The sequence below is a fragment of the Marmota flaviventris genome, chromosome 4 (genome assembly GCF_047511675.1).
Source record: "Marmota flaviventris isolate mMarFla1 chromosome 4, mMarFla1.hap1, whole genome shotgun sequence".
In the NCBI taxonomy this organism is placed as follows: Eukaryota; Metazoa; Chordata; class Mammalia; order Rodentia; family Sciuridae; genus Marmota; species Marmota flaviventris.
Genome location: NC_092501.1, coordinates 30039919 through 30062948, shown reverse-complemented (window position 1 = coordinate 30062948; position 23030 = coordinate 30039919). Strand labels below are relative to the sequence as shown.

The following is a 23030-nucleotide window of genomic DNA, read 5'->3' as shown; positions in this document are numbered from 1 at the left end:
CGCAGTAAGATATGCGCCAATTGGTGCACTTTGACACGTGATCAGCGGGGGCTATGTCTCCGGGGTAAACTCCATTTCCCAGGTTGCTCCGGGAAAAAATCGGAGGTGGAACTTCGAGGTTTCAGGGCACGCGCTTGCGCTCATGGTTGAGGATGGGCTGGCGGCGGGTCCGGGTCCGCTTACTGGCGCTGAGGGTGACGGGCAATGGTGGGTCGGATTGAACCGGGCCTGGCCCGGGCACCGAGCTGGAGGGGGGGGTGGTGAGCGGCCATTTGGCTGATTGAGGAGTCGGCAGGGTGCAGGTAAGGAGAAGTCGCGGCCCTTGCTCCCCATCCTTGTCCATTTTTCTAGGGTCGGGCCCTGTCCCAGGGCCTTGATGTGAGTCCAGGTTCCTGCTCACTGCGCGCCCCGCCCTGCAGGGCCGTGTCCTCCTCTGGCAGAGCGTACCCTCGGGGCATCTGTGAGGCGCAAAGCCGGAAGGAGGTCCGCCAGCCCTACTTGCCCATTTCACAGGTTTGGAAACTCAGATCCAGGGACAGGGTTTGACTTGTTCAAAGGCTCAAACATAATTCGAGGTAGAGCCCAAGCCGGAACCAAAGTTTTTTGGCCATCTGTCCGTTGCAGTTTGACATCACTGCCCTTTTTGAGACACAGAACATTTTCCTGGGTTTTGTAACTGCAGCTTTCAGTCCTGCATTAGATCCTCCAGTTGTGAGGGCCCCTTCTTAAGTGCATGCATTACTTCTTTTTTTTTTTTAAAGCTGGCAACCCAGAAGGGATGTCTGCATATGAATGAAATACTGCGCTTTACTGAAGTCTGACATCTCTTACTTGAGATTGTAAACAACTTGAGAGCAGCATCTTAGTCTAGATGAAATTTGCGACGACTCTGATCTATTTTGTCTAAATTCTGGCTATTCTGGAATCTGTACCTCCTTATCTCCCCCCCCCCCTTTTTTTTTTTTTTTTGCCAATCGGTTTTTCCCTAGGGAAACAGATGGTGATTTAGAGCTCAGGGATGAGGGGAGTGTTGTGGCCTGCAGTCTCTAATCTGGTGGCAGATGGCCACCATGGCCTGTGGGTACTACTGAGGAATGGGACTAGTCAGAGTTTATCTTGGTATGAGAGTAGAAATGTGCTTTTCTATTTCCTTTCCTGTTCACTCTGAGCTCACAGCCCCCCATTCCAACACATAATTTTTTTGTTTGCTCTTCAATTTCCTGAAATGAAACCTGTTTCATTGTGGCCCATGGATAACATCTTTTCCCTGGCATCCCCATGCCTCCCGTGTCTCAGTAGCTAAAAGTGAGAGGAAGGGCCTGGGTTCATATTTTGATCAACCAAATTTGACTTGTGTTTCTTCATCTGCAAGCTTTCTGTTCACTTGTTTGGGTTGACTTCTTGTTAGACTTGTTTTCTAAAATGTCTTTTAGCTCTTTTTCATGCTGTGATTCTAATTACGGTTTCTATTTTCTTTATTTTACTTTCTCTCTTCTTTATTAATCAGGAAGAATGTTAGCAGCAGGCACTTTATTTAGTGTTATCACATTTCAGGAATGACCTTGCTGATGTTTGTAGAACAGATAGATATCTGACCAGGCTTTCCACTTCTGCAACCCTCCAGGTCATTAATTTAACAACTATTTGAGTATTTTCATGAACCAGGTATTGTGCTAAGTACTTTGTAAACTTTTCATTTATACTTTACCAAATATATGTGTGTACACACACACACAGACTCGTATATTTATAAAGGGTTAGAGCTAGAAGGGATCTTACCATTTAATCTTACCTCCTCATTGAATGAGAACACAATGTTATTAAATTCCAGCAGGGATCAATGATTTGCCTAAGGTCACAGAACTACTTAGGGGCAGAATTGAACCCTAAGTAGTTACGTTTGGGAAGATGAGAGTTGCTAAATCTAGTCTTTGGGGTAGACATTTCATGTAGAGCTCAGGAATTCAGGAAGTGGTTGAGAAGAATCTGAAAAGTAGAGAATCTAAGAAGGATAATTTTTATTTTTTTAGACTACTAGTGGTGGCTTTGAGGTAGAATATGATTCCTATTGATTACCTATGAGGAATGTATCTGATAGGTATGCCGTTGTTACAGAAAGTATTTTAGCAACTAGGAAATTCTCCATTATCTGTAGCAAGGGAGAATACAGTGGTGTGGACAGTCTAAAAGTCACCTAGATTTGTTGTGGGGCAGTTGTCCTGTTCTACTCTTACATTTAATTTTGGCTGTCTACTGTTTTGAAAATTCATGCTTTAGCCAAATCATGGTTCCAAACAATAGGCATCCAAATCTGAGCTTACTGGTTTTCCTCTTTTCTACACTTCCTTTTAATTTTCTTATCTTCCTAGGAGGTGATGGGAATGGCCAGTTTCTTTATCCTGGTGCATCGGGTAGGTCCTCCTAAATTGTCTTTCTCTCCTTTTGTAGGCCTTGTCTGCTGGGTTTCTTTTCTCTGTAAGGCTTACATGGCATGTAGGAGGAGGTAATTATTTTTTCTTTGAAAGATCTTCTGTGGGGATGAGCCAGAGTGCAAAGAGAATACATTGCTCTAGTTACTGAATTGAAACCATCCCCATAGCACAGCAGCCTCCTCCAGTTTCTGCTGGGTTTTGAGCTGCCTGTTAAATAAGTCAGTGGAGTTGTTAAGGACAAAGCGGCCCTTCCTGGCTGCTCTAGGGGAAAATCAGATAATTTCTTTTCTGGTAAAAGAGTTAATCTGCAGAATTGAGACTGTCATGGAAAAAGTCTGGTAGAGCATCTGTGTCCTGGTCATTGCCTGGGCAGTGAGCTCCTATGCTGTGGATGAGGTGGAGAGTGCCAAGGGATGGAGGCTCTTGCACAGCTGGGAAAGTTGGTTGGGAAGCTTGGGGCCAAGGGCAGCAGCTGCAGAGAAGGTCCTTTTGTGTCTTACTAGTGCATCAGGGAAGACTTGTCACTGAGAGGGCAGGCCCTGAGGTTTTCATGAGCCACCAGCATGGAGATCCCTCCCACAGCTGTGTCTCCAGCCTTGGTTCTGTTGCTCTGAATACCTGAAGTTGTTCTGGCTGCTGTACCCTTGGGGTAGGGCTGGGAGTGGAATTGGAGACAAAGCATCTTATGTCATTTGAGGGTTGGCTGTCTTGACAGGAGACAGTAATCTCATGCTACCAGATTGAGTCTCCTGGCCTGGAACATCAGCCTAGAGGGAGTAGGAAAAAGTATCTTTTACCAAGACAGCACCAAGGCAAATCTATGTGTAGGATTCATATGCTATACCCTTGGTGGTCAGGGCAAGCAGGAGGCCCTGGGAAACTTCTGCCACAGTGGTCTTGCCAAGATGTACTGGGCAGCTTTGTTCATGTGGGCCATGCTTCTTTCAATGGTTTCTACACAGATAGCTCCAAAGACTCCTTTGTGATGCCACCTTTCTCTCCCTTACTCTAATACCATGATCCCTTTAGTTTAAGTGGATTTGCTGTGCACCCCTGTGGCATAATATAAATACAATTTATGCAGGTTCAGAACCTCCAGTCCCTCTTTCTGGTTAGGACATGAGCACTGGACATTCCATAGAAAAATAAAGTGCCATTCATATTCCTCACAGCTGGTGACTGGCCTAGCTGGGTCTTAGTCTTAGGTGTTTGCCCTCTGAGCTGGTGCTCAGGGCCTTCCCAATGGTTGGGGAGGGAGGGATAGGACTCACACTGGATCCTTACAATGGTATCCTCTCCTAGGAGCGATGAGGGGTCAGCGGAGCCTGCTGCTGGGCCCAGCCCGCCTCTGTCTGCGCCTGCTTCTGCTCCTGGGTTACAGGCGCCGCTGCCCACCTCTGCTCCGCGGCCTGGTACAGCGCTGGCGCTATGGCAAGGTCTGCCTGCGCTCCTTGCTCTATAACTCCTTTGGGGGTGGTGATACTGCTGTCGATGCTGCCTTTGAGCCTGTCTACTGGCTGGTGGACAACGTGATCCGCTGGTTTGGGGTGGTAAGTGATGCCTAGGAGCAGGAAAATGAATGTTTTGGGGGGAGCAGAGAGACGTGTCTTTCACTGATAGACCTGCATTAGGTTCTGGAGGCCAGCCCTCTATCCCTAGAGAAATTCCTGAGTCTCCTCTGGGTATAGCGTTCTTACTGTGTCTACCTGACCTCACTGGTGTTGGCAGGTGTTCGTGGTGCTGGTGATAGTGCTGACGGGCTCCATCGTGGCCATCGCCTACTTGTGTGTCCTGCCTCTCATCCTTCAAACCTACTCGGTGCCACGACTCTGCTGGCATTTCTTCTACAGTCACTGGAATCTGATTCTCATCGTTTTCCATTACTACCAGGCCATCACCACTCCACCTGGGTACCCACCCCAGGTGGGTTCCGCTGGGGGGAGGGGAGGTAGGGGCAGAGTTGCAGCTATCTGAGCCAGTCTCAGGAGTGGGAGAGTGTTATGGAATATTTTGAGGCATAGAAATGGTGCTGCCATAGTGGTCATGATGCTCTTTCTTCACAGGGCAGGAATGACATTGCCACAGTCTCCATCTGTAAGAAGTGTATTTATCCCAAACCTGCCCGAACACACCACTGCAGCATCTGCAATAGGTTGGTCTTGGCTTTGTTCTTTATGAACCCCAGCAGTGACTCTCTTGCTGTGGCCCTAGGGCAAAACCTGACTTAAGAGTTTGCTAAGACATGTATCAAGCATCCATCTCGTCCCAGGCAACATTCTCTTATTTCCTGAAACATAGTCCTCAGGATGGTTCTGAGTTAGGCATTATTACTACTTGTGGAAACTGAGACTCAAGAGAGGATTACTTTGTCCAGTATCACATAGCCAATAAGTTATAGAGCTGGGTTTGAAGCAAAGCCTGGCTGTCTTCAAAGTCTGTGCCCTCTCCACCTCAGCAGGATGCTGGCCCTTGTAGGAAAGGATTGGTACTGACATCTCAAGAACCATGGCCACCTAAACAGAGCCTGTGTCCCTCCCTCACAGGTGTGTGCTGAAGATGGACCATCACTGCCGTATCCTTTTGCTTTCTTCTGCCTGAGACTGACTTCTTTAGTTCCAGAGCACTATACAGGGTTAATGGCCACATGCCTAAGACTTCACCGTGCAGAGAACACTGGGCTCATGAGAAGTTAGTAGAAAAGACATTGTGGGGGTTGATCATCTCTTGCGGGGCACAGGAGGCTCATAGGCTCTCTGGGATGGATTCTCTGGGTGCAAGGAATCTTTTTTTTTTTTTGGTGGTGCTGGGGATTGAACCCAGGGCCTTGTGCATGGGAGGCAAGCACTTTTGCCAATTGAGCTATATCCCCAGCCTGAGCCAGGGATCTTTCAACAGGTTTCTTTTGTAGGCTGTTATGCTAATAGCTGTTGGGTGGAAAGTGATGCCAGGGCTTCGCTGGCTGTCCCCTGGGGGTACCAAATAGACTCATGGGTCCCCCTGTGTTGTCCCATACAGATGTCCAGTTAACCCTAGTGAGGTTAAAGTATTGGCAGATTCATTTTCATGATTCTCTGGGGGTACTTGAGTGCTCTGAAAAGCTTATGAGACTTTGACCTGAACCTTAGGAAATAATCCCATATTTTCTTGCCTTTGGAAAATAATTCTTGCTTGGTTGATGCTGTCTTTAACCAAGTATGAACCAGAGGCCTGGACACCACTGAAATTGTTTGATCTTGTCCTTAATCATCCCCTCACCAGCCTGGCTAAATAACTGTGTGGGCCACTATAACCATCGGTACTTCTTCTCTTTCTGCTTTTTCATGACTCTGGGCTGTGTCTACTGCAGCTATGGAAGTTGGGACCTTTTCCGGGAGGCTTATGCTGCCATTGAGGTGAGCCTACGGTTAGGAGCAGGGTGACTCAATGGTGCAGTGTTTCAGGGTGTGAGCCTGTCCCTAAGGAATGGGACTGGTAGCACCCCCACCCCAGGGCCTTAAGAGTATAACCAGCACTGTTTTCCATCCCCTTAGAAAATGAAACAGCTCGACAAGAACAAACTGCAGGCGGTTGCCAACCAGGTGGGCTGTCCCCACCCCACTGCCTCCTGCTGCTCAGGCCAGGAACATAGAGCTGCTCAGACAGCTGGGCCTGCTACTTTAGTTGTAGGGGCTTGTTGAGCCTCAGTAGGCTGAATCAGGGATGTTTAGGGAGGCTGCAGTAGGTGGACTAAGTGGCTTGGGGCAAGCTGGAAGTGTCTGGGATGTGACAATTTTTGACTATCCCATCATCACCTCTTTGGGCTGAGCCTGGACTCTGTCTTGGTGATGGCCTGAGCAGCAAGGAGCCTGTGTTAGTCTGTGTAATGGGGTTCCAGGGGACAGACATCAAGCTGGTCCATCTGCATCTGGGTAATCCCCACTCTGCCTCTTAGAACTCCTTATTCTGAGCACATCCTGGGCTTATATGCTGTACCTCTGCTGCCCTTCTCAGTTCTTAATGATTTTTTCCTCTCCAATTAGTGAATGCCGGTTATGGGTCTGGTCTCCTTTCTTGGGGATACAGCCACATAAAGGAGTTATGGCTGTGGAATGGAGTGGCTTCCCCTGGAGCCCCATTCATGTTGTCAACCTAAAGGCCCAGGGTCAGCTCTCCTCCTGTGCTTTTCCATCTTGTCCAGACCTGCCCTGCCCAGTGTTTGTCCATGTGTTGGTGCCACCAGGTTTGGTCCACTCCTTTGCCTGCTGTCCTGACTCCTGTGTAGCTTTAGTCTCCATTTTTTCTGCCTGGGTTTGGAATACTTCCTGCATATAGGTGCTGGGGGCTTTGGTGGCAGTTGATAGAGACCAACTGAGCAAAAGGAGCCAGGCTTTGCTTTTTTCTTTTTCTAGACTTATCACCAGACCCCACCACCCACCTTCTCCTTTCGGGAAAGGATAACTCACAAGAGCCTTGTCTACCTCTGGTTCCTGTGCAGGTATTTAACTCAGACTTGATAGTTTTAAGGGTAGGGCAGCTTTAGAAAAACCTTTTTTAAGTGCCCAAATGCAGGCAGGAACCCATCCTGAATGACCTGCCTCTGTTCTAGTCTAATTGAGGTTGGCAGAGTCAGCACTTTTCTTCAGCATTTTGGGGCAGGGAACACTCAGGACATGAGCACTGCTGTTTACCAAGCACTAAGGATGTAAGCATGCTTGTTATTTATTATGTGCCAAGGTAAGTTAAATTTATTTATTCCTGGTAGTAACTATCTAAAGGGTTGCATTTTATAGATTTATAGAATGAAGTGATGTGTTCCTTGATACATGGCTAGGAGTGCTACAGCTGGAATGCAAATTTCATGTCACCCTTATCTTATCCCCCAGTGTTTTTGCTACTCTTCACTGTCTCCCAAGCATGAGTTTTTAGGAAATATAGAATGTTCTCTTAATAGACTTATTTCTCCCTCTTCCTTTCCACATGACTTATTTTCATCCTACACTGACACATTTTTTAATTTTATTTTTAGGTATTAGGGATGGAATCTGGGGCCTCACAAATGCTACAGAGGTGCTCCAATGAGCTACATCCCCAGCCCTTTTAAAATTTTATTTTGAGACAGGGTCTCACTAAATAGCCTAGGCTGACCTTGAACATCAATGTGATACCCCTTCCTCAGCCTCCTGAGTAGATGGGAGCCTGATGTTCTTTATAGATATGGTGAAAGTACAAGTTAATCTAGGAAGTATGCCAGGAGATAAGAAAAATGAGGCAGAGAGGTTGCTAACTAATCATTGTGTAGCTCAACTTCAGACCTACATCCAATGGCCCTAATTTCCACCAATCTTTGTCTATTTTCTTAGTTCTGTGGCACTTGCCCTGGGTGCCCTAACCATATGGCATGCTGTTCTCATCAGCCGGGGTGAGACTAGCATCGAAAGGCACATCAACAAGAAGGAAAGACGTCGACTACAGGCGAAGGGCAGAGTGAGTGGGGTTGAGGGCTTGGGTGGGCAGGTAGGTAACTGAACCTGTATCCTGGAAGCAGAGGACATGGTCAGGGACAACTCTGTAACTATAACATAATGCCAGAACTTGCTTACCTGGGCTTCAATTTAGCCAAAATTGTCTCCAAAATGAGAAGGGGATTATAAAGAAGAGGTCTGTAGAAATGTTTTTTCTTTTCCTTGGCTCTAGGTATTTAGGAATCCTTACAACTATGGCTGTCTGGACAACTGGAAGGTATTCCTGGGTGTGGACACAGGAAGGTAAAGTAAGAGACCAGTGATGAGAAAGATGGCCTCTACCTGGGAATACTTAGAATGTGGATAGTGCCACTGAAGGATTTTAATTGGATTTCATTTTCATGAGTTTAAATAGCCACATGTCCCTGTCTTTGCAGTTCTAAACTGTAGGAGTAAAGAACATTGCTTTCATTTAAGACAGAGGGGCTTGGGGCTCAAACCACGGCTTAAGGAGCAGATCAGGTTTAAGATGACTACACTAGAATACTGAAAAAGGTAGTATGTAGTAGTTGCCAATCACTTTTCATTTGTAGGCAGTGTTTGGAGTCCTGAGGCAATAAACAAAGCTAGCTCTCTCAGCCCTAGAGACAAGGGGAAGTCATTCTTCAAACTGAATTACTGAGGCAATAACAACCAGTCACATTGTCAGTTCTTTCCTTCCTCCCTTTCTCATCTTTATTATACTCCTGCCTAACACTGTGCTTGCAGAGGCCCCTTAGAATAGCTCAAAACCTCAAAAGGCCTTCAAGGGCCCAGAAGACAGATCAAATGGACAGTATTAGGACTCTTATTACCTTTGTGCTTGATGTATGCTTGCTGTAAAATAAATAGAAAGGACACCAGGAACTTTTGGAACTCAGAAACATTTCTGTCTTCTCTTGTAGGCACTGGCTTACCCGTGTGCTGTTACCTTCTAGTCACTTGCCCCATGGGAATGGAATGAGCTGGGACCCCCCTCCCTGGGTGACTGTTCACTCAGCCTCTGTGATGGCGGTGTGAGCTGGGTTGTGCCAGCCACACTTGAGTATTTGTTCTGCTGCCTACACTGTCTCAAGGGCCTCCAAGGGCAGCTTTCCTTGGAACCCTTCATCAAAAGGAGCCAGTGGGCCTGCCTTAAGGTACTATGCAGGAACAACTGAAGGACCAGCCTGGCCAGGGCAGAAGCAAGACACAATATGGAGAAATCCTAGGACTAAAATCCCTTTACTCAGGCAAATAAATTCTAGCCCCAGCCTAGGGGTCAGGCAGCTAGCTACCTTGTCCGGTGCTGATCTGATATTCTCCATGTCACAGCACCGGGGCTGGCCATCACCTCTCCCACTTGTTGTTTGGGGAAACACCTGAAGGGTACATCTGGGATCCTAACTTCTTAATGGGGCAAAGACAACAGGCCTGCTGCCCAGGTCAGAGTCACTGCCACTTCTCACATGCTAATGAAGGGAACAAAAATAAAGGTGTTTGATTTGTAAAAGTATACGGGTTTTTAACTCTTTGCCTAGTTCTAGGGCAGGGAAGGGTGGGAGAAGTCAGGGTCAGGGCCTAGTGAGTAGATATTCTGCTCACACCTTCATTGCCCTTACTTGGAGGGGTTGGATGCCCTGCAGAATTCTTGACTAACCCTTAAACATCACTGTGCCACCTCTGGCTGTGTGCTACTGAGGCATATGTGGGGTGAGGGGGACTATCTCTGATAGTTAGCACCATTACCAAAAGAAACCTTTATTCTCCAGCAGGTACACACGCGTTCACTATCATCCACTATCCCTGGTCTTCAGGGTCACAGTCATCTGCACTCACCCCTCAGCAGCATAGCTCCCATTTCCTGACATGAGATACAACAGAAGGGCCCCACAACCCAAGATCTTCCTTCAAAAACAAGTAGACTTGCTCAGTTAGTTCACGAATCCTTTAGAAATTAGGACTCTTGTTTTTTTCTTGTATAGCCATGCAGCAGAGGCCCAGCGCTTGTGCTGTGTCTGTGGGAAAGGCGGGCAGAGGCTAGTATTCTTGCCTTGGGCAAGATGGCTTGAGTTAGTAATTCCAGGTTAGATTGTCAGAAGAGTCTAGGCCAGAAATAAGGGCTCAGCTGCCAGGGCTCCCCAGCAGAAACCTGTAAGCATAAAGAAAATCGGCAGCATCAGCAGTAAGGCTCGTTTTGGTCCCATCTCTCCCCATGACCTAGAACTCACCACTCTCCCCTGGCTGACACAGCTTCCTTTCGCACTAGTCTCTTCTTATCATCCAGGGGTTTGGCCAATGCCCGGATCACCTGTGGTTTATATGGTAGCAGCTGTGGAGTCAGAGGAGATAATCTTAGCCAAGGTCAAACTTAGCAACCAGAAGAGCTGCTTCTCTGGCTTTGTAGAACTAATATTCAAAAAGAGCAGAATATATCCTATCCATTTTTAATGGGAGAGATTGAACCAAGGGCCTCACATGTGCTAAGCACATATAATATATCCTACTCTTTTTTAGTGATTCTAGAGGATGCCAAGTGGCAGGATGGCCATTCTATTTATTGGGTGGTCAGTATTTTTTAGATTCATTCTGGCCCCAAGGGAAAAAAAATCTGTGCTTATCTGTACCTTGTAGTTCATATCTTAACCACACAGCAGGGTGGCTAATCTCACTTGATAAAGGCAAAGAGGTACTTCCCTGGTTCTTGAAAGAGGTTCCCAGGCCAGGGAGGACAACAGACGTACTCACCACAGGAGTGGGCAGGTGAGTGAGAGCATGCATACACTGCAGTGCAGCGATCCGGACAGCCTGGAACACAATCATACAGAGATGAGGGAGACCTGAGGAGAGATGAAGTACCACAGAGGTGCTAGGGCTCAACGCACCATGGAAGGGCTGGAACTGAGGTTCAGAAACTTGGTGACCAGGGTTTCAACATGAAGACTCATGACTTGGGGTGCTTCCAGTAGAAGAGGCTGAAGGCAGCTGAGGGTAGACAGCTGGACCACAGAGTCGGGGCATGATAGGGCCTCCAACAGCAAGGAAAGAAGCTAAGAGGCAACAGAAAAAGAGGGGTGACCACATTGTGATGATCTTTGTTCTCCCCTTTCTGGCCCAGGCTATGGGAGAAAAGCTTTGTCTCTTGCTTAGAGGCTGATTATAGAAACTTACTGTGGGCAGCTCTGGCAAAAGCACAGGTTTGGGCAATCTGTTGAGTACATGGGACAGACCCTTCAGGTAGTTTGGCTTCACATCTGTAAAAAAAAAAAAAATGGAGAAGCTTGGGGAGAAACAGGCTTAGACAGTCATTCAAGAACTCAACTCCAATCTCTGAGAAGGCTGGAATTTCAGCATACAAAAGGAGAAGGAAAACAAAGCAACTCAAGCTCAGAATAAGCAAGATATACCGATTAAAGGAAAAAGTGGGGCAAGAATCGGGAAGTTTAGTTTTCTGGGTATAGAACATAGCACAACTCTAAAGAAGCGCTTGGGTCATAAATTATTTTAGACTGTTCCCAAGTGAAACAGAGGTCTATATATCTGGGGGCCTGCCTTTCAGATTTCTTACCTTGAGGAGCAGTGTGGAAGCCTTGGACCAAAGCAGGCACATTATCTGTGAAGAAACGTTGACGGAACATGATCCGCACATCAGCGTGGCCGGCTCGAGTCAGCACATCAGTACAGTCAGACATGAGCAGAGAAAAGCCATCAGCTGCTGCTGGGCCTAGTTCTGGGTCACTCAGGAGGCCCATAAGCTAGAGAAAAGAGAATCTCTGAGGTACATCAGGGATGAAGAACCTTAAATGCCAAGGAGGAGGATGGAAGTGGTTTCCAGGAGCAACAGGGTAAGAGGGTTCCTATTTAAGTCTGAGTTCTCCTGTGTCCCAGAAAGGAAGGACTTACCCGGGCAGTAAGGCAGGAACTGAGAGGATGGTATCTGAGTACTAGGGCCTTTGTTACCTGTAATATGAGAGACAAAGTCAAACCCCAGAACCTGGAGGTAGCTGCTTATGGCTCAGGGTCATCAGGGACATTTTATTTAACCAAATAACTGCCTGTGTCCAGCCAGAATTGATTTCCACCTCCTTACCCAGAGCAGCAGTGTGAAGGCCTGACTGCGTGAAGGCTTGGAGCCCAGGCCATTTTCCACTGTGTCCACAGCCAGCTGGAGGAATTCATCGAGCTGCTGCCCTAAAAAGGAAGCAGGACATGCTGATGCAATGGCAGCACTTTTTCCTTTAATGATGAGAACGTAAGTCATTTAAGTGCAGAATACCCAAGAAACCGTATCAATATCATTTCATCTGGAGAAAAAATAAGACACTAGCATGAGAGCCTGGTATAGTCCACTCAACACAGGGATGCTGGCATTGGAGGAGAAGGTTGTCAACTCCCAATAAAGCTTCTCTGTTGAGTGCCACTGTAGAACCCTGTAACGCTTTGTCTAGCTTCTCCTCTAGAGTCTTGTCCCAAGATCTGGTGACAGTGTTTGAGCAGGGGCAGCCCTGTTATGTTACTAATAAGCTCTTTTTTTTTTTGAGACAGGATCTCACTAAGTTGCCCTGACTGGCCTCGAACCTGAGATCCTGTCTCAGGCTTCGGAGAAGTGCCACCACACGCAGCTAGCAAGGTCTTCCTCTTTTTTTTTTTTTTTTGGTATTGGGTATTCAACTCAGGGGTGCTTAATCACTGAGTTACATCCCTGGCTCTTTTAATTTTGTATGTTGAGGCAGGGTCTCACTGAGTTGCTTAGCCCCTTGCTAAATTTCTGAGGCTGGCTTTGAACTTATGATCTTCCTGCTTCATTCTCCCGAACTGCTGGGATTACAGGTGTGTGACACTGCACCTGGCAGCAAGCCCCCTTTTTAAAGGTTTGAGGAGGCTCCCAACCCAGGCTCACTAATACCTGCAGGATGTTTGTTGAGGAGTCCTGCAAAACACTTGGCAGCAGCAGTGGAGGAGAAGGGGCAGCCATGGCAGCAGCTCAGCTCCAAAAGCTCCCGCATGAGTTGGTTCAGCTGAGGGATTTCCACCTACAGAAAACCTGGCTATGTAACGGACCCAGAAAACACTTGAACTCCAAAGATACCTAGTAAGAAGTGCCAGCAGGGATTGGCAGAAGGATAGATGAGAACTAAATTCTTTAGTGGGGGAAGTAAAAAATCAGCTTGGCCTGGGGCAAATTTCAGCCCAGGTCACCCCAAGATCCAACTCCCCAAATGTTGTACTAACTTACATTTCGTGGCAGGGAGCAGACGAAGGCCATCAGCAGTGCAATCAGCCGTCTCTGCCCTGAGGAGCCATCCTATAAGGGAAAAAAAAGCTGTTTCAGGCCTGTCCTGCCAGCAATAGGCTTGTCTGCTCCTATACCCACCCTAGATCAGCCCTACAAGAAGAAGTTTGAAGGATACAAATCCCAAGATTCTCCCTCATCTGATCCATCAGACTCTTTTACCTGGAACGGCTGGAATCTGCTTGGGAAGCTGTTTTCAGGCAGAAAGGAGGTGTTGCCATCCAAGAAGAGGGGCACAATGCGGGTGACACTCTGGGCAGCTAATCTGGGGGGCAGAGTACAGGTGTTATCAAGGGACTAGGATTCTAAACAGCCCTTCCCTCCACAGCAGTGCCTTTCCAACAGGGGTTCTCATTAGGATCACTGAGACAATGGTGCAGGCTAGGATCATTATGTATTTGACAAATATTAATTTGGCACATATTATATGCTTGGAAACATTCCCTTTGAGACTGCTGTGATAGAGCAGTGAGCGAAACAGACCAAATCTCTACTCTATTATAGCTTAAACTCTAGTAAGGAACTCAATGTATAGTTTTAAAAATGTTCTACAGGTGATTTTCCAACTAAGAATACTGCCTATGGCTTGCCCACCCCTATAGTCCATGGTGTTAAAAACCCCTTCTTTAGCTTTATCAGCAAAACTTATACTCACTCAGGGCTCAGGTGGGTGGTGGCAGTGCCAATGACAGACACCATGGCGGCCAAGACTTCTTCTTCCAACAGCACTTTTCTTAGAACTGAGGGCTCCTTCTCTGCAAAAACACCAAAACATATACATAGAATCAAAAGGCCTTGACTGGTTCAGAAATCCAAAATGATTAATTCCTGTCCTTGTCACAATGAGCTTGACTCAAGCCACAAAGCAGCAGTTCTCAATCTGTCCTCTAGTACTGTGGCCTTGAGAATCAGCAAGGCACCAGAAACAGATGGAGCTCTTGGGAGCACTGTGCCTAGTCCTTAGGCACAATGGGAAAGAGGATGTTAATATGAACATTCTTAATATTAGACCTAGAAATGCTGGTCTTTTAAAAAATTTTAAAACAACCTGAATTTATTTTTATAGGTCCTTATATATACCAGCTATCATACACTGAACACTAGTTGTGCAACTGGGCATCACACATTATCTTCCTTAATCCTTAACAACTACCATGTGATATAGATATTACTATCCCCATAGAATCAATTAAAAGGAAATAAGGTATGCATTTTTTTGAGGTGCTAGGAACTGAACCTAGGGTTTCACAAATGCTAGGCAAATGCTCTAATGATGAGCTATATCTCCAGCCTGGTATGCATCCTTTCGTACACTACTAAATCTAGTGGATCCTGGTTTCTGCCATTGATCATGTTTAGCACCCTTTCCTCTGAAGTAAAATCTCACTTGGACAAAAGATTCAAAGTAAACCTGATGGAACAAAATGCAATATCATTAATACTCAGTGGGTGGCAGTGCTGTCCAACAATAGTGGAAGGCAGAATTCTGACAGGATGAGGAGAGGTGGAGAAAATTACCTGGCATGGAAGCCTGCACAGTCAGGGCAAGCAGGCAAGGTACAGCGGTTTCATGGAAATACCAGCAGCTCTCGGGGTCCTGCTGGCATTTTTCTGCCACCTGCTGGAGACTCTGGCAGATAGCAATGACTTCAGTGGATCCTGCAACCACATTCCCTGGTGGGGAGAAAGTCAGTTTTGTCTAAGGTTTTCTGAAAAGCACATTAGGTATTTCTGATACAGCAGATGAAATAGCAGTCAAAGACAATGATTAGAAGAAAGTGTCTTATTTAAGAGCCCAGTTATTAGCTTTTTTCTCTATTCTGACTTTAAAGGTGAGACCTGCTCTGTGCCAAATCTGCAGCAGAAGTATTCACTTACTCTCTTCCCTTTGTTTTCATAACAATTCTAGAAGTATCACTTCCTCCACTTTACAGAGGTGGATATGGAGCCTCAATGAAATTATCAGTGTTTTTTCCAGGGTCACAGGAAGTACAGAGTCAGGAATCAGACCCAGGCCACAGTGTGAGTCTACTGTTCTTGTCTCTACCTAAAAGCTGTTGAATCCACCCACAAGGGCTGGACAGTCCAAAGCAGAGAAATGATTAGTCAGGACTCAGGGTGACAGTGAATAGATTCCTATTAGCAACAGCTATGATTACTTTGGCCATGAGAGTACCTGAGTTACCTGGAGATTCAGCTCAAAAGCAGATTCTCATCAGTTAGGGCTGAAACTACATTTTTAGTGAGTTCCTAGATGACACCCAGGCTGTTGGTTGACCATATTGAGCACCATGCACTTGAAAATCACTTGATAACTCTTTACAGTTGCTATTTTACAAGTCAGATACTGATTCAATTGTAGTAAGGTACCTGTAATTTTTTTTTTTTTTTTTTAAAGTTCACCACATCCAGAGAAAGACAAATACTGTGTTTTTTTTTTGTTTTTATTTATTTTTTCTTAAGTTGTAGATGGACACAATTATTTTTTATGTGGTGCTGAGGGTCAAATCCAGTGCCTCACACATGCTAGGTCTGCACTCTACTACTGAACTACAACTGCAGTCCCTAAATACTGTTTTGAATAGTGGTTACCAGAGAGTGGGAAAGGTATGGGGGTGGGGAATGAAGAGGTGATAGTTAATGAGTACAGGGAGTGCTGCTGGATAGGAGAAATAACTTCTAATGTTCAACAGTACAGTCGGGTAACTATGGCTGATAATGATTAATTGGAAAAAAAATTTTTCAGTGCTATGGATCAAACCCAGGGTACCTCACTTAGTTGAATATTTCAAAATAGCAAATAGTGAGGATTTTGAATGTTCTCAATGCAAAGAAATGATAAATGTGAGGTGACAGACCCTCCAATCAGTCTCATCTGATCATTACATAGTATATACACAGATTTAAATATCATACAATTACAATATATCAATTTTTTAAAAGAAGTTTACCATGTCACTCGCAGTACAACTACAATTAGAACCACTGCCTGAGAGGTGTCGACTTCAAACCCTGGCTGCAGGTCCCCATTTCATCCAGTTCCTGGTGATTATTCCTGGTACCTACCTTTGTTCACCTGCCAGAGATGCTGCAGCAGCAAAGGCAGCGTCTCCTTGACAATGCTGGGATGTGTTGAAACAGCTGACAAAGCTTGCAGACAGCGCAAATGCTGGGAACATTTGGTGGGCTCATCCCCTCTAGCCAAATCTGACTCCCCTGAAAGCAACCCAGGAGACAAAGTTTTACTGTGTGATGGTAGCAAGCATGAAGGCCCCCAAAGCCTTGCTCTGAAGGGCTGGTCACAAAAGATTAGCCATACCTACCTCTGTGCAGCTCCTCAGCAAGCTTGGGTATCAGGTGACTGCTAAAGGCCACAGGGTAGAGAGCAGCCAGGGCTCCTGATGCTTCCAGTGCTGCCAACCTACTGGGGCCAGAGCAGATAAGTATTAGCTGAGTCTTGGCCTACTGTTCTCTCACCAAGGCCTGCCAACAAGCAGATCTAGGAATGTGGGCTCCCAAGGCCACCTTGCTAAAGAGCAGGACTCAAATACCTACACCACTGAGTTGGACAGGGCTTCTTAATGCCCAAGGAAAAAGAGAGAGCAGTCCCACATCTCTCCAACCGGTTAGCAGCCAGAGCCAAACACAGAGCCCACCTTCCCTAAGGAGAGACAAGGGTCAGAAGCACAGAGCCCTGGTCCTTGCTGCATCTGTTGCTGCCGTACAGAGGCAGGGAACAGCGTGCCCTACCTCACTGCTTTAGATTCTTACCAACTTTGGGAATCCTCCTCCAGGAAGCTCAGTCTGTACAGGTGACCCACCACCAGCTCCAAGTCCCCAGAAGATAGGAGACCTGTGGTTAGAAGGGAACATGAGTCTCACCTTTCTTCCCCTGCAGCCACTACAACCCTTCCAAAAATCCTATTGGAAATCCCAAATCAACTAGTGTTGCAGGGAGAACAGGGAATGAAAACTGTTCTTCATTTAAGATAGAAAATCACCAGGAGGGGGGCCATACACATATCTTCTCTCTTTTCCCTATAATGTACCTGGCTGGGCACCCAAGACTGTGAGTGTACGGATGCCAACAAGTTGAAGCTGAATGCTGGGGTCTGTTAAGGCCATGAATACCAGTGAGCAAAGCTGGTCCTTGAAGCCACTCAGAGGCCTTTCATCTAGGGAGAGACAGAGGCCAGGTTAGAAGGAAACCCTAATTCCATATCACTGACTCAGCACTATGTACTCATACTCTGAAAAGACAACTCAGAACAGATTTTAAGGGCTTAATCTTTTAGGCATCCAGGAATGCACTGGAAAGATAAATAGGTCTCATCCATTCAGTGTTCTCTTGTGCTACAGCCTTAGAACAGGACTGCTATTCTAGACTGTCTCTGTATAGCAATCTGCCCTGCTATCCTTTATAGGCTGCAGATTTCATCAGCCCTCAAGATACCTCAACTGGAAGGTGACCTCACCTTTGTCCTCATAGCTCCATTTCTGCTGCAGCTTCAAGAAACCCAGGATCATTTCAAGGATTGTCCGTCGCTGGTTGCTCTGCAATGTATTAAAGAGTACTAGAGTCAAAAAATATTTTAAAGGATTTCAATCCTGCTACTCTGGAAAAAGGGGAAATTATCCTTTTATGTAAGACTTAAGTCAGTGAAGAGTGAATAAGGGAATGAACAGCGGCTAATGGGAGCAAAACCCCAGATCCCTCTGGGCCTAAGCTAATGTTTTGGTGTCTCTCTCTCTCAGAGTCTCTGAGAAAGGGATCTTGGCATGTTGGTCCAATCATCTCCCTCCCGCAAGACTGTACCCCCTTACCTGACTGTGCTTGTGGAACTGATCCAACAGTAGAGGCAGCACGCTGCTGGTGATGTGGTCACAGGCCCGAGCAGATGCACCTGCGGCTGCCTGCAACAGCTTGGCACTAGGCCACACCAGTTTCATATCTGGTTCACACAGATGGTGCCTGCAGTCTAGAGAGGCAGCAATCACAGACCTGGGGAGTAGGCCAAATGTTGCCTCCTGCCCCTAAAGTCCATGGAGGTTGGAAAGTGAGACCTAGAACAGTTTGCTAGCAGTTACCAAACTGTCTTTAATTCAAATTAGGGCTGCAGCCCCAAATCACTGAACATTGGGGGATGCACATGAAGGGTCATTGGCCCTTGAGAAATGTCATCTCTATTATGCTCACTCCCCTTTCTGGCTGTCATGGTCTCATTACCCTGTAGAATGTTGCTAAGGAAGGAGTCGAGGAGGTCCTCAGCATCAGCCCTCAGCACAGAGCAAGACAAACACGTCGTCAGGGAGAGGAGGGCTGCCAGGCCCTCTGTCTCCACCCGCTCACTTGCCGTCTGGAACACCTGTCAGGAAGGGATCCCATGGCTACTGAGGTGAGCCTGCACCAGATGAGACCCCACCCATCCCCTGTATATTTCTTTGGGGGCACAGTATTGAGAACTTTAAGGGCACAGCAATGGAAATGGAACACTTCAATGGTGTCTTCATTGATTATCCTCACCAATTCCTTAGTCCCAATAGGATTATTACGCATACTTTTTAAGAAACAGAATGCCAATTCTGTGTAGTGGCTATGGGGATCCACCATCTAAAGTCTCTTTCTTTCCCTCACTATTCAGTATGATATCCACCCCACAACCCATACTCTTTGACATTAGAGGACAGGAAGTGGACATAGTGAAAAGGTGATCATGTGCCCTCATCATGCAACTGGCTCATGCATAGGAATTCTCTCCCTTGTTACTCAACTAGACTAGAGACTAGACCTTGCTTGCCTGCTGAGTAACCAGGACTAGTACCCTGATCCTGGGGACAATAGGAAAAAAGGACAGTGGGGATTATTTCCCTTCATGCCCGACAGCTGGAATTAATAATAGTGAATTTAGCTAAATAAGTAGCACTCACCTCTCTACGGATAGAAGCCCAAAGGCTGGGGAGGAAGTCCTTCAGTTCTTTCTGTCCATATACAGCACAGCAAGCATTCTACCAAGGAAATAGCAGGCATCAGCTACCTACACATTCAGATGTCCTGAGATACAGGCACCTTGGCACAATGGCACATAAACGAGTCTGGTCCCCAGCAGAATGTTGTAATAGTCCTACCCAGGACCCAGAAAAAGAGGAGCTCAACCTGACTTATGAAAAAGAAGCATAAAGAGGAAGCCCTGGTGAGATTTTCCTTACCACTCAATTACTACAGGACAAGACAATATGTATCTGAGGGCTTTAAGTGATCACATAGGCCCAAACCCTGTGTATACAACTTTTGAGGCCTATGAACTGTTCTCTGGTTGTCCAAGAATCTCTTTATCTTTTAGTACCCCTATTTGGTCTAAAGGGAGCTGGATCCTGTAAGGAGAAAAGTCACTCACCAGAGTCTGCAGAGAATCCAGCTTGGCACTCAGAATTTCAGAATCCACCTTCTCAATCAGCAGGGGGAGTAGGAACTGTAGGAGAGAACTTAAAGCTGAAATAGGTAGTGTCTCAAGTTCAACTATGTCCTTACTGCCACCAGTCTCAAGGGACATCAAGGAGCTATACTCAAGTTAGGAGTAATGATTGTAAGCTAACCTTCCTGCTAAGCAGGCCATATTCCCAGTTACCTGAAAAATGGGCAAGTTGGCAGAGCTGGAGGATTTCAAAAAAGAGCACCATCTAGAGATGGAATTACTATTCTAAGGGATGAGATGGTTAAGTTTTTTATATTGAAAGTCTGAAGATACTTGCCATACAAGACATCTGCAGGATGCCATACCCTAAAATCTTTCTTTTTCTCCATGTTTCACTATTCTTTCTTCAGACTTCTTTTGGCAGACACTATGTACCCAAATCCTGGCTAAGACCTACCTCTGCAAATCGTGGTGTAGAAGCCAGCACAGCTCGAAGACTGAGGATGAGATCTTCTCTTTGGATACCATGGGGATCATTAGGTGGCTGGAAAGGAGAAAGGCCATGAGTTTGTATAATTTTTCAGACCACCTTTGGACACAAAGGCTTGAATCTGGCAAACCTGCACAACAGGTGATGTGGTCACAGGTCTAGTCTAGCAGAATAAGAATATATGAGGCCTCAGCAAGAAAATATGCTTGCTCTTATGTGTTCCTTGGAGTTTTTTGTCTTTTAGGCATTTATTTTTGATCTGGTCACACATTTTCTATCTGATCTATCATTTTACCACTCATAGATAAGCACCCATAGCTTTCTGGGAATTGGTTTCTTCTCTGCACCTATATTAATATTACAATGTGTTAGTACACACTGGTTCTCTATAAATAAATGTGATTGCTAGCCAAGGATGGTGGCACATGCCTTTAATCTCAGCTATCTGGGAGGCTGAGGCAGGAGGATTCCAAGTTTGAGGCTGGCCTGGGCACCTTAGTGAGATTCTACCTCAAAATTTAAAAAAAGGGGCTGGACAAGCCAAGGAATACCAAGGACTGACTATATCACCAGTTGCTGGGGGAGAGGCAAGGAAGGATTCTTCCCGCAGGTGCCAACACCTTGATTTTGGTCATCTGGCCTCTAGAACTGTGAGAGTGTAAGTTTCCATTATTTAAACTTAAAAGGTGGGTGGGGGCTGGGAATATAGCTCAGTGGTAGGACACTTGCCTAGCTGAGGCCCTGGGTTTTATCCACAGTACTGGGAAAAAAAAGAAACAGAACAAAAAAATGTGACTGCTCTGTATATACAGTCTATAATCTATTTCCTCTGTTAATATATTAATAAGAACATTTAAAATGGTATTATTCTTACATAACATGTTTTAGTGGTGGATACTATTTCATTGTGTGGTTCAGACACAGTTTATATAAATAACAATCATTTGACAGACATTTCTGTTTCTTCACCCATATAAAAACTTGTAACTCTGACAACATAAGCATATATAGTTTCTGTGTCAAGATGGCAGATCTGAAAACACTGAATCAGATTTTCATTTCTCCTTTGAAAACTACACAAAAAATACAATAAAAGGGATCTTCTTTTTTTGAGGACCTAAGGCTAAAGGTTGCAGATAACAAGGGAAAAGCCATCAGCAATAAAATTTTAGAAGCTGAAAAGCAAATAGATATGAAGAAAATGACTTAACAGACATAAGACAACAGAATCCCAGGTAGACTTTGGGCAAGCTAAATCACTACCCATACATACACTGCACAGTCCTCAAAAGGCTTTGGGACTGCAGTTCCAGGAACCTCTGGAGTTGGGAGTGGGGCTAGAGAAGCAGCCTGACTTTCTAGACTGACTTCTAGCTCCTCATTAAAGGTAGCAGAATCTGAGGTTTAATTTTCTGGAACAGGGGTCTTAAATCTTAGAGCTGCAGGTATAGTGGTGAGCCTCAGTGCTGCACCAAGAGATGGGGGTCTAAGTGATAGGTACTAAGTGCTGGTATTCTCAGCTCCCTCTGCTTGTAATCAGACCTATCCTGATAGGCAGACCTAAGGTCTTTTTTGAGAAGTACTGGACTAGCCCAAGAAAAATAATATTTGTGGAGTTCTTCAACTTTCCAGGTAAGCCAATCTATGATGAAGCTCACACTTAATAAGTACACTTATAACCCTCACTTAGAAACATGTAAAAACTCCCAAGAACTTGCCTCCAGAATAAAATGAAAAAAAGGACTAGGGATGTAGTTCAGTGGTAGAGCACTTGCTTAGCATATGCTAGGCCCACTATCAGGGGAATTAAAAAAAAAAAACAAACCTGGTAGCCAAAGCAGGATCTTTCAAGATTTCAAAGGCATAAAGTTGTTCTGAGGTAGAAAGGTCACTGATTATGGAAGATATGAAAATAATTTCAGGGCAGAAGTGATCCCAAGAAACAATGCCAAATGAAATAAGTTGGTAATTCCCTATAGCAAAAATGGCTGCAGCACTTCAATTATATTTATTTTTTATGGCACTGGGGATTTAACCCAGGAGTGCTCTACCACTGAGCTACACCCCCAGCCTTGTTTATTTTTTGGGGGGGTGTCGGAGGACAGGGTCTTGCCAAGACTGGCCTCAAACTCATTATCCTCCTGTCTTGGCCTCCCACCAAGTCACTGGGATTATATGTGCAGTGCAGCATAGCATTGAGCCTGGTTGACTGTGCACTCTGAAGGCAATAACAATCAATACTCAAATGTTGCTTGCTGTGCTGCAATAGAACTCTTCATTTCTCACATAGTACTAATGTTTGTAGTACACATACCCACGCATGCCTACACAGTAATTAGATCCTGTGTATTTTGAAGTAAAAAAGAAATCAAATGCAAAGTGGGAGGAAGGCCTGAGAGGGTCACAACAAATATCTCCTATACATACTGTGCTTGATTGTTCCTTTCTTGTTCTGCCAATTTGTTGTTATCTCCTGAGATGCCCTTTCCAATTCCAGAATCATATCCCATGCATTCCTTAGAAACAAACTGAAATCCTATCTTATCTATGAGGTCAGTGCCTGCCTACTTGAGCTCACACTGAACTCTGTCTTCTCAGAAAACTATAGTATCACTCATTTTGGTACCTAATCTCATATTGTTACTTAAATGTTTCAGCTTTCAAGGGCATGGACTATGTTTCACAATCCTGTACCCCTCAGCACCAAGTATATTGTCAAGGAACTTAAGGAGTACCCTCAAATACTTGCTGATCTGAATTCTTCCTTAAATGTCAAATGCTTCTCCATTTCCCAGTGAATTAAAATGTAAATTAATGAGGATTTCTAAACATAAATCCAGGAAATGTCTGTTTTGTTCACATGTGCCCTCTGTGCCTAGAACAGTGCCTGTACATAGCAGGTACTCAACAAAATATTTAAATGAATAAACAAAGGTGCTTCTT

The 23030-nt window shown here is 45.5% G+C and overlaps 2 protein-coding genes and 1 long non-coding RNA gene across 11 annotated transcripts in view; 2 read left to right on the top strand and 1 right to left on the bottom strand.

Annotated features, from left to right (window-relative positions):
• The first annotated feature begins 92 nt into the window (after positions 1-92).
• Positions 93-9407, top strand: Zdhhc16 (zinc finger DHHC-type palmitoyltransferase 16). 7 transcript variants are annotated; one of them, XM_027930244.2, is made up of 13 exons: positions 93-302; positions 2370-2411; positions 3735-3982; positions 4161-4355; positions 4496-4584; positions 4976-5004; positions 5691-5824; positions 5963-6010; positions 6821-6906; positions 7018-7113; positions 7772-7895; positions 8106-8176; positions 8818-9407. In XM_027930244.2, exons 3-13 carry the CDS (start codon positions 3740-3742, stop codon positions 8930-8932), a joined length of 1230 nt encoding a protein of 409 aa, XP_027786045.1. In that variant the 5' UTR covers positions 93-302; positions 2370-2411; positions 3735-3739; the 3' UTR covers positions 8933-9407. The 7 variants fall into 7 exon arrangements, with proteins under 7 accessions (XP_027786045.1, XP_027786044.1, XP_027786046.1 ...); XM_027930243.2 differs by lacking the exon at positions 2370-2411; XM_027930245.2 differs by lacking the exons at positions 93-302; positions 2370-2411 and adding an exon at positions 423-513.
• A 229-nt stretch (positions 9408-9636) lies between these two features.
• Positions 9637-23030, bottom strand: part of Mms19 (MMS19 homolog, cytosolic iron-sulfur assembly component) — a 28480-nt gene continuing 15086 nt past the window's right edge. For 2 of the 3 annotated variants that reach the window (XM_027930237.2, XM_027930239.2), the window contains 23 exons: positions 20055-20141; positions 19580-19654; positions 19113-19190; positions 18412-18550; positions 18009-18163; positions 17660-17738; positions 17234-17359; positions 16956-17037; positions 16508-16608; positions 16251-16400; positions 14703-14858; positions 13840-13939; positions 13347-13449; positions 13128-13196; positions 12798-12924; positions 11982-12082; positions 11795-11851; positions 11460-11646; positions 11063-11145; positions 10777-10941; positions 10640-10699; positions 10123-10223; positions 9637-10043 (listed from right to left, as the gene is read on the bottom strand). In XM_027930237.2, coding sequence (XP_027786038.1) covers positions 10016-10043; positions 10123-10223; positions 10640-10699; positions 10777-10941; positions 11063-11145; positions 11460-11646; positions 11795-11851; positions 11982-12082; positions 12798-12924; positions 13128-13196; positions 13347-13449; positions 13840-13939; positions 14703-14858; positions 16251-16400; positions 16508-16608; positions 16956-17037; positions 17234-17359; positions 17660-17738; positions 18009-18163; positions 18412-18550; positions 19113-19190; positions 19580-19654; positions 20055-20141 — 2409 coding nt within the window. In that variant the 3' untranslated portion in view covers positions 9637-10015. The remainder of the gene's footprint in view (positions 10044-10122; positions 10224-10639; positions 10700-10776; positions 10942-11062; positions 11146-11459; positions 11647-11794; positions 11852-11981; positions 12083-12797; positions 12925-13127; positions 13197-13346; positions 13450-13839; positions 13940-14702; positions 14859-16250; positions 16401-16507; positions 16609-16955; positions 17038-17233; positions 17360-17659; positions 17739-18008; positions 18164-18411; positions 18551-19112; positions 19191-19579; positions 19655-20054; positions 20142-23030) is intronic. The other variant, XM_027930238.2, reaches the window with a different exon arrangement.
• Positions 18493-22935, top strand: LOC139705413 (uncharacterized). The gene is made up of 2 exons (XR_011707302.1): positions 18493-18580; positions 20008-22935. It is a non-coding gene; the product is annotated as an uncharacterized lncRNA (long non-coding RNA).